The 11,141-nt window shown below is 37.2% G+C and overlaps 1 protein-coding gene across 1 annotated transcript; it reads right to left on the bottom strand.

Moving 5' to 3' along the window:
- Positions 1-1,528: 1,528 nt before the first annotated feature.
- On the bottom strand, positions 1,529-3,593 carry LOC145118767 (NADH dehydrogenase ubiquinone 1 beta subcomplex subunit). The gene is made up of 4 exons (XM_079054443.1): positions 3,335-3,593; positions 2,965-3,051; positions 2,765-2,860; positions 1,529-1,790 (listed from the first exon to the last, which is right to left on the bottom strand). The coding sequence occupies exons 1-4, from the start codon at positions 3,470-3,472 to the stop codon at positions 1,734-1,736; spliced, it is 378 nt and encodes a 125-aa protein (XP_078910569.1). The 5' UTR covers positions 3,473-3,593; the 3' UTR covers positions 1,529-1,733.
- Between the last annotated feature and the right edge of the window lie 7,548 nt (positions 3,594-11,141).

The following is an 11,141-nucleotide window of genomic DNA, read 5'->3' as shown; positions in this document are numbered from 1 at the left end:
CTTTGCTCTGCACCATCTGAGTAACAAATAGCGGGGTACCTTGTAAAAATTCCGGCAAAATGGAGATCTATCTTCATGTAGACAGCCATAGGATTGATTATGTTGGCCGATTTGAGCGAGGAGGAGTTTAAGAAACGGATTCGTCTCAATCACGGTTTGAAAAAAGTATACCAATGAAAAAGGTAGCAGAATAAATGAAAGGGACAGTTGAGAGGGTTTAAACGGATATTAAGTTTCATTTAATAACAAAACACGTGGCAATGAGGTGGCATATTTAATCTAGTTGGCAATGAGGTGGAATAAAACAACGTCCTAGTCGGATGGGTGTGACCGGTTGCACCCTTTAAATCTAAGAATGTGACCTTTTAACCATAAAATCACAAGTATAATCCCTTTAAAAGCAAAAAATAGTCACGAGGGACCATTTAAACCAATATACGAAATTTTGTTGGCTATAGTGACAATAACCCAAAAAAATAAAAGAAAGTAGCCGTTGTAGGAGGTCAAACGAGATTGAAAGGAGGAAATGAATTGATTAGGCGTTGCAGTTTGTTGTCCGTAGCACGAAGGTCCACGACCACAACCCACAACGAACCACCGGGATGGTGTGCATGGTCGTGGTTCGTGGCCACCTAGACCACGACCTCGTCCGTGACCACCATACCAGAAGGCCTTAGTGAAAAGTTGCCCCTCAGTCAAGCCCGTTTTAGACGAAAAGTGTAGTTTATGAGAAAAGTACGAGGTGTGTATTAGTGGTTCTAAAAAAGTGACAATATTATTGAAGAAAACAGTGGTGTCAAAGAGTTTTCAAAAATATATATATATATATATATATATATATATATATATATATATATATATATATATATATATATATATATATATATATTAAAGATTTGGACATGTAGAAGTTGTTTTTGGGTATTGAAATTCTAAATAAATGGTTTTGTCTTCTCAAAGAAAATATTGCTCGGAAGTGTTCCATGAATTTGGTGTATTCGCTTGTAAACAATTTGGTACTCCTATGAACGTGAGTGATGTCATTAGTGATGATGGTGAAAATTTAAATGACTCACCGCGACTAAATGGAAAATTGATCTACTATTACATATCTAGATATTTCGTTTGTTATTCAGACTTTAAGCCAATTCATACAATCTACCAAGAAAGTTTCATTTGAGACTTGCTACAAGAGAGTTAAGAATCTGAAGTATTGGCATAGAATATGTGATTTAGTTATTTTTTTTTTCTTGGTGAGTCTCTTATATTCTAGAACTAGAATAGCAAAAACGCATGCATAGCATTATGTTGGATTTCTAAATATATAGAATCTGGATACAAAGCAATGGCTCTAGAAACTTGTAAGATTCCTTGGGTATTAAAGGTTTTGAGAGATCTAACTATGGACGTTTTGCCTCCTGATCTGTTGTGATAATAGATGTGCCATTCATGTGTTCATCTACACCTATTATCCATGAAAGAACCATACTTTGAAATTCATGTACATTTGGTTAACGAAAAAGTTGGATTTGGAATGTTGAAGAAGATGGTATATTTCACTTTAGTATTTTGGTTGATGTGGATTATTTATTACATAGAAGAAAATACAAACTTTCCCATTACAAAATGGAGAAATCACAAATAGTCTCAACTGCTTGTTCAAAAGTGAAGATGATACATTATTTGTTATCAGGTCAAACACCAAATGCAAACAAACAGACACCCACTTCCTCCTAGGGTTCTCCACCAAGCTCCACTCGGAGGTTATCATATGGAAACACCTTTGGAGTCTATTCAACAACAGCAAAAAAATAATAATAATAATAAATTAGTAGTCATTACAAATGAATAAAACTGTAATTCAAATCTGCTTATTATCACTTCATATAGTTTCCACGTGTGGATAAAATGGGCTGAATGGATAATGATGTTAATGTTTGTGCGGATATAAAGATTGTTTCTTTTTTTTTAACTGAATGTAGTCTCTGAATTGTCTTGAATCTTTAACAAATGACTATTTTACCCTCCTGTTAGAAATTATGATGAAGGGTAGTGGTGGTAATAATCCAGTTCTTAATAGATAAATTAATCATCCATCCACTTAGCCATATAAGATCTAATGTATCTATAAAGTTAAAAAAGAAACAAATCTATATATATCATCTTGTATGTGTAAACATAGCATCAAGTAGCGACTTTTTTCGACTTTAAACTATCTCCTAACTTATTTAACATATAATGCTTTTTTTTTTTGAAAGATAATAGTTAGATTTATAGTTTTTATCTCTTACATAGAATCACAAAAAGATTAGCAAGGTTAAGTTTGTTATTTGATTTCCTTAGTTTTATCTCTGTTAGAGCATATTTAGAAATCAAATATATATATATATATATATATATATATATATATATATATATATATATATATGTTGAAAGTTAAAGCAATTGAAACTTTTTCTAAATGCAGGCTGATAGAATCATAGAATGTTAATCTATGGATTAAATTCACTTCAATGGTTAAGTTTTTTTAGAACCCTAGAAAGGTTCTTGCAAGCCGAAAGTAAAAAAGAAGTAAAGAAAACACCAATTCACCCTTAAGTAATTTAATAATCATAATTTCATCCCTCACATTCATCTCACTTGTTTCAATACTTGCAAGAACTTGGTTCTTTTATGTGGTTATTATTCATTCAGCATATGATGTTCATGGATTTCTCCTTATTAAATAAGTAACAATATTTGGTATCAAGATCATGGGACTTACAAATGGTATCTTAGAAGCTTTGTCGTTCAAGGTAGCCATCAATCCAAGAGTTGCAAAAAATCCCAATCCACCACATAACCAACCAAGTGCTTCATACTGAAATCAACAGTAACTTGAATGAGTTCAATATCAATAGAGAAATGAAGTTGATTCAAATTTAACCCAAACAGGAAGCAAATTGAGGAAACATGAAATTTTACCTTTCCAACAGTGTCAGCTATGCGATCAATACAGGGTTCAGGGAATGCAGTTCCATTATCCCACATCAGCTCGTCATTTACAGGGAGCTGAAGCACACAATGAAATTGTTCAAGATTTTCTACAATCGTCTAATTCAGTCCATACGACCATCAAGTTCATATAAAATCGGGACTTTTTAACCAATTTTTATTCTATAATTTGGTTAGTCTTCGTAACTGATCGCTAGGGTTTCGTTCTTTTTTTTTTCTGAAAGTAACTTCAAAGCAATTAATTCCAACCATGACATCCAAATTTAACTTTGAACTGAAACTGAAATTGACTAATATGTTTGTGATCTGAGAAATGAGGGAAATGGAAATTACAACTTACAGGCTTATCGGGAACGATATGTTTGCCAACTGGTAAGCCCATACCGGAGCGGAGACGAAGAGAAGATGCCACAGAGCGGCCAACGACGCCGTTTCCGCCCATAATCTGAGACGCCACATTGCTCAATCTTCCGGCCATTGTTATTTTGATCAGATTCTTCAAACTGATAGATGTAATATGGCACACCGATGACTAATTTTGAGATCGGCTGACAAAGGGTGATTTGTTCATGTGAAAATTGGGGATTGTTATTGGGTATGGGTCGGACCCTCACAGCCAAGCCCATTTAAGCGTGTATATATCTAATTCTAGTAAAATACAGAAATAGTCCTTTGGTTATCAAAAAGCAGCAGTTTTAATCCCTTTTTTTTTGTTACAATTTCATACTTAAATTTAGACTATATTACAACTTTGATCTCTGAAAATATGAAATTGACATTCTTATTCTTTATATTTTTTTACTTTTTTATTTTATTTTATTTCATTCTTTTTTTTAAAGTAGAATGGCAAGGATGTTGTAACATTCCGTTTGAAATTAAATGGAATACGTAAATAAATATTGACCCTAAACCCCGAGCTGTATATATTATATTTATATATTTTATTATAGCCCTAAATCCGTAATAACTTAGCAGGCTGATAGTTTCGGGGAGTTAAATGTCATAATTTAGATTTTGGGGGTTAAAGTGTAAGTTCCGGATTGTTTTCGTAAAGATTTTTGAGGTTGAGGGTTGTTTGGTAAATTATGGATTTATGTTGAAAGAAATTAAGATATAGGGGCTGGAAGTGTAATTATGTGTGAAGTTTGCAAATGACTGAGCATATACTCGTCACCTCTTCTCAATCAAACCTTAAACTTAGTTCATCCTCCAGCCGCCACCATTCTTGGAGCCTCCTCTAGTCGCCGCCATCAGCCTAACTGCCGCCTAGAACCACCAACCGTTCACCGGTGCCTTTGTTGCCGGCGATATCGAAGACCGACGGGAAAACCCAATATGATGTTGATGGGTTTGAGCAAAATAACATTCCTATGTGCACATGCAAAACCCTAAAGCTTTGGATCTAAGTTTCTCTATTGTACATGCAAATCATCCAAACCTATAAAACCCTAGATCTAGCATATGAAATTCGAAATTAACAACTAAAACAAGTTTAGATGGTTACCTTTCACAGGTGGCAAGAATCTTCAACTTCAAGAGCTTAGTATCACAATTGTAATACCTCTGATGGCTTACAAACACCAAGGCAAGAAAATGATCTTTAATAGAGGGAATGGAGGCTCCAAATTCGGCTCTAGAACTCTTACGAATAAGTGGTAGCCAATTTTGGGTGCCCTAGGGTCCCTTATATAGGTGTGCTTCTAGGGTTTCAGTCAAAACCCTAATTGGATAGCTTAGGCCTTAAGCAGTCCAAAGAACCTTCTGGAATAAGGCCATGGACAAAATCATAGTGGGCTTCCACTCTAATTTCCGTCCCCCTTATATCCATAAGGATCTACAGCCCAAAATCCAATTATCTTATAATTGCTATACGAGTCCCCTTTATTTAATTAATCTCTTTTAGTCACAAAATTAATTCTTAATTAATTCTTGACCAATATTAATTAAACAATATGATTTCTCTTTTAATATATTATTCTTATAATATATTAATAAACCATAATATCCTCTCTCTCCATTAATCATCCATTCAAGTTGCTTTGGTGAAGGCAACCCAAAAGGACCATGCTATTATCGGGTCAAGTACATACCAAATACAGTTATGGGCTTAGACACCTAATCCAACGGTCTCCCACTTGGATAAGTCTAATAACTATAATTACAAGTATGACTTCAGGATCTGATTAGCAATCGTAGCTCTCAAAAGCCTCTGTCAACTCTGACCCAGTCAAACGGCATATCCTTTAGATAAGGGATCGTATAGTCCTCCGTTCTCAAGATATTGTGTGGACAAATACATGGAACATAGTCATACTTATTGTCCAGTAGTTTGTTTCTCGATCTCAGATTTGTTCGGCATAGAACTTAACTAAACACGTCAATTTAGTCCTGACCGGGCCCGACACATAAGTCAAACCAAATCATCGAGGGGCCCAAGATATCACTTTTGTCCTTGTGAGACAAAAGGAACAGATAAACTTCGACTCATATACTTGTACTATTTGCTCATCAAACCGTACACAACAATACGTTTTATAACATCAAGTTACTGATGCGTTTACGCATTATCAATGCACAACCAAATAGCAAACAACAACTCATATCTCTAGGTTTAAAAACTATATGATATTATCGTCTTACAATCACTTGTGATTAATTCCATGAAGTGATTCAAGTAAGCGCTGGTTTAATCCAATACTCAAATCTTATTTCATAAGCACTCATGAACATTGCAGCAAACTTTTGCTATGTCTAAAACACCTTAGACAGTCTACAAACCAATTCATGACATTCTTCTTTCATACCTACTTCCGATGTATGAGCGACTGTAACGGTTCGAATAATCTTATTATTCAAGAAGTCAAAACATGCAAAATGAAACAATAGTAAATAATTAACATAAGACAGTAACTTTACTTATAAATAAAAACACATTTTATTTAATCATCAAATGTCAATTAAAATTTATCTATTACAAGTTTCTAAATCTATCTAATAAAAAAAAACTAATATCGTCCTTCAGTCCAATGCTCCTAGTGTGCTGCAAGTGCTTAACCCTAGTCAGTCCCTTCGTAAGGGGATCTGCTGGGTTATCCTCTGACGATATCCTCTTCACAACAAGGAGTCTCTCTTCTACGCAATGTCTAATAAAATGATATTTCCTGTCGATATGCCTGGATCTGTCATGATCCTCGGTTCCTTGGTCAAAGCAACCGCACCTTCGTTATCGCAGAAAATCTCCATAGGCTCCTTTATGGCAGGTACAACTTCAAGGTCTCCGATGAAGTTCTTTAGCCATATTGCCTCCTTTGACGCTTCACTCGCTGCTATGTACTCTGATTCGCATGTTGAATCAGCCACAGTTTACTTCTTGGAACTTTTCCAAGTCACTGCTCCTCCATTTAGAGTAAAGACCCAGCCTGACTGAGATCGGTAGTTATCTCTGTCTGTCTAAAAACTGGTGTCACTGTACCCTCGTACTCTCAAGTCATCACTTCCAATGAGGACTAGGAACCATTCCTTGGTCCTTCGTAGGTACTTAAGAATATTCATGACTGCGGTCTAATGGGCTCTACCAGGGTTCCCTTGATATCTGCTGACCATGATCAAAGCGAAGGCCACATTAAGGCGAGTACAAGTCAAAGCATACACGATTGAGCCGACTGCGGAAGTGTAAGGAACTCGGCTCATTTCTGCTATCTCATCCTCTGTACTCGGGCTCTGAGTCTTACTTAGTTTGGTATTGCTTTGGATTGGTAACTCCCCTTTCTTGGAATTCTCCATGCAGAAATGTTTCAGCACTTTATCCAAGTAAGTACTTTGACTAAGTCTTATTAGTCTCTTACTCCTATTTCTCATTATCCTTATCCCAAGGATATAGGCAGCTTCTCCGAGGTCCTTCATAGCGAAGTACTTCCCAAGCCAGGACTTAACTTCCTGCAAGGTTGGCATGTCGTTTCCTATGAGTAGTATGCCGTCCACATACAGTACGAGAAAACTAACTATACTCCCACTAGCTTTGACATATACGCAGGACTCATCTTCGCTCCTCGCAAAGCTAAACTCTTTGACTTTCTCATCGAAACAAAGATTCCATCTGTGAGATGCTTGTTTCAATCCATAAATGGACTTCTCAAGCTTGCACACTCTATTAGGATGTTTTGCATCAACAAAACCCTCTGGCTGACTCATGTAAACATCCTCAACTAACTTCCCATTAAGGAAAGCGGTTTTGACATCCATCTGCCATATTTCATAGTTATGAAACACAGCTATGGCTAGCATCACCCTAATAGACTTTATTTTCGCAACAGGCGAGAAGGTCTCATCATAGTCAACTCTAGGAGTTTGAGTAAAGCCCTTCGCAACCAATCGCGCCTTGTAAGTGTGTACTTTCCCATCCATGTCTGTCTTCTTCTTGAAGACCCACTTACACCCGACTGTCTTACGACCTGGTACATTGTCAACCAAGTTCCAAACTTCATTGTCATACATGGACTGAATCTCGTTGTCCACTGCCTCTTTCCATTTTGCAGACTCTGGGCCTGCCATGGCTTCCTTGTAGTTGTTAGGCTCGTCCAAATTTACTAGTGTACTATCACTAATAAACGTATCCCCTTCAGTAGTAATATGGAATCCATAAAATTCAGGTAGATGGCTAACTCTACTGGAACGTCTAAGAGGTAAGGACTCGTCAACAGGTTCAACAGGAGTTTCCTCCTCAGGTTGATCGCTAGTGTTGGAGGTTCCTTCATCACTTGACTCTTGAAGCTCTTCAAGATCAATTTGCCTCCCACTGTCCTCTTGGCATATGATCTCTCTCTCTCTCTCTCTCTCTCTCTCTCTCTCTCTCTCTCTCGTGTGCGGAAGACTCCTCTCCTCGCAAGGAAGACAACATTGTCACTCGGTCTATAGAAGAGATATCCAAAAGACTTATGTGGGTAACCGATGAAAATACACCGCTCACTACGAGTTTCGGGCTTGTCGTGAGTATCTCGTCTTACGAAAGCCTCGCAACCCCAAACCTTGATATGTGCCAACGAGGGAGCTTTCCCTGTCCACATCTCGTGAGGTGTTTTGGCAACCTTCTTGGTAGGGACTAGGTTAAGGATATGGGCGGCAATCTCTAAGGCATACCCCCAGAATGAGATGGGTAGCGAAGCACGACTCATCATGGAACGAACCATGTCCAACAAGGTCTCATTGCGCCTCTCAGCCACACCATTAAGTTGTGGTGTCCTAGGTGGCGTCAATTGTGAAACTATTCCACATTCCTCTAGATACTCGTGAAACTCGATACTAAGATACTCTCATCCCCGATCGGATCGTAGCATCTTTATCTTTCTGCCCAGCAAATTCTCCACTTCATGTTTAAACTCTTTGAACTTTTCAAAGGTTTCCAACTTATGCTTGATTAAGTAGATATACCCATATCTACTATAATCATCAGTAAAAGTCATATAGAAGCGACAAGAATCCCTTGTGGTGGATCTGAAGGGTCCACATACATTAGTATGTATGCGATCCAACAAACCCTCACCCCTTTCACAAGTACCAGTGAAGGGTGACTCAGTCATCTTTCCAAGTAAACAAGACTCGCAAGTGTCGTATGATTTTAGATCAAACGACTCCAACACTACATCCTTTTGGAGTTGGAGTTTGCCTATGCGCTTCTTGTTGATATGTCCAAGACGACAATGCCACAAGCATGCTTTGTCCAAACCATTTGACGAATCAATTTGCAATACATTATTTGCTAAGTTATCAACAATCATCACAGTTTCATATATTCCATTACAAGGCAATGCTTCAAAATAGAAAACACCATTCAAATAAGCATTAATAGAACCAATTTCATTATTGAATGAAAATCTAAATCTTTGTCTATACAAACCATGAAAAGAAATAACGTTTCTCGCCATCTCAGACGAGTAGCAAAAATTATCCAAATCTAATCCTAACCCACTACTAAGCATTAAAGAGTAAACTCCAATCTTGGTCACAGGCGACGCTCTTCTGTTCCCCATGATCAGGTTCATATTCCCTTGCTCCACATCCCTTCTTCTTTGTAGGCCCTGCAAGTCAGAACAAATGTGAAAACCACATCCTGTATCAAGAACCCAAGAAATAGCACGTGATGAGTTGTTAGATTGAATAGTATAAATACTTGTGAAGGTGGGTTTGATCTTCCCATCCTTGATATCATGCAGATATTTCGGGCAGCTCCGCTTCCAATGCCCTTTCTCGTGGCAGTAGTAGCACTCTGCTTCTTTAGGGTTGGCAAAGGGAGTAGCAGAACCAGCTTTGGTCCCACTAGAAGAGGCTCCATCATGGGGCTTGCCCTTGAAGCTCTTGTGAGAAGCCTTCCTCTTCTTTCCTTTGCTTTTCCCAATATCCAAGACAGGGGCAGTAGCAGTAGGAGTTGATGCAACAGGTTTGTCCTTGAGATTGCTTTCAGCAGTTCACAAGAGACATTGAAGCTTGCTTAGTGTAACCGCCTCCTTATTCATGTGATAATTCATACAAAACTGGTTGTAGCAAGGAGGTAAGGAGTGGATAATGATGTCAATCGCCAGCTCCTCGTCGAAGTTAACATTCAACTTCAGCAAGCGGTCCACATACCTCTGCATCTTTTGCAGGTGGGCCGTGATGGACTCTCCATACTTCATCTTGGTAGTGATCATCGAGACGATGATCTCATACCTCTCTTACCTGTCACTTTGATGGTACCTCTCCATCAAGTCCAGGTGCATCTCATAGGGATAGTAGTCCTCATAGGACTTCTGGATTTCGGTATTCATAGTCGCAAGCATGATGCAATGGACCTTAGTAGCGTCCCTTTCATGGGCATCATACGCAGCGATCTTTTCAGGAGTTGCAATATTAGGGTTAATTTCCTTGAGTTCCTTGTCGATGACATATTCTTTGTCCTTGTATCTGGTCACCATTCGTATGTTACGAATCCAGTCGTTGAAATTGGTGCCATTGAAGATCACTCTCCCACAAAGGTTCATGAGAGAGAAGGAGCCAGAAGCATTAGTCCCCAAATTGTTGTTGTTGTTTTGAGTAGACATCTGAAAAAGAAGAGAGACAAAGTTTTATTAGATAAGAATCCCCAATTAAACACTCAAATGAGAAAATAGGGCTAGGACCCAACAACATTATTCACAATTTAGAAGAGGGATTTCGTAATCTAAATCGCAAATAATTTGAAGGTAAGTGAATGACGATTCACTAAATTCCACCATGAAAAACAAAAAACAAAGATTAAGTTTTAAATATATTGAAACTCCTAGATCTTTTGAGATTCATTGAACTTTTCAATGACATGTTTAAATCTCGATATACCCTTCAAGTTTGTGACTGGGATACCGAGGATCACAAACAATGTGTGAATAACCATGCAAATGTACTTGGTGCCATCAATGTTACAGTCACATAATCAATGTGCCGGTTAGCCACACACACTCCATTGATCTATGAAAAACATCGAGTCACCCTTTGCCACCTTTGCTAGACCCAAATTAGTGTGTCGGTTAACCACACACGCTCCACTAACGTCTTGTCAAGGGTACAAAGTGTAATTTCATGGAATAGCATCATTTTCACATTTTTCCTAAAGTAACTAAGATTGGGAATTTTATAAAAACATTTAGTTACTTTATATATTCATTATACTTATAATGAAGAATTAGTTGCCCTATCCTATCCGTTCGGCTAACAACCCTCCACCAATCAAGGAAGCGGTGGGTGAGAGTGGACACTCATTCAATCGTCATTTTATAGGCAATTTCCTTATACCCCCTTATAGATCGGCTTCGAGAATGAGCCTACTAACGGTAAGACTATATATATATATATATATATATATATATATATATATATATATATATATATATATATTATTAATCTTGTAATACTATAATAGTATAAGGGTTGAATTTTAAACTTGTAAAATTCTAGGGTTTAGAATTTAAATATTTCAAAATTAAACTTTTAATCAAAAAATTTTAATTCCAAAACTTGAGGGCAAGTTTTGAAAGTTTTCAAAACTTTCTAGATCAAATTACAAATAATTTAATTAAACAATTAATCAGTTATTATCTAGATTTGACCTAATCTAATTTCATGCAAGATAATTCAATCAA

The sequence above is a fragment of the Lactuca virosa genome, chromosome 6, assembly GCF_052849685.1.
Source record: "Lactuca virosa cultivar CGN04683 chromosome 6, Lactuca_virosa_CGN04683_v6, whole genome shotgun sequence".
Taxonomy (NCBI): domain Eukaryota; kingdom Viridiplantae; phylum Streptophyta; class Magnoliopsida; order Asterales; family Asteraceae; genus Lactuca; species Lactuca virosa.
The sequence above is the reverse complement of the archived record's forward strand: the minus strand, read 5'-3'. Positions and strand labels throughout refer to the sequence as shown.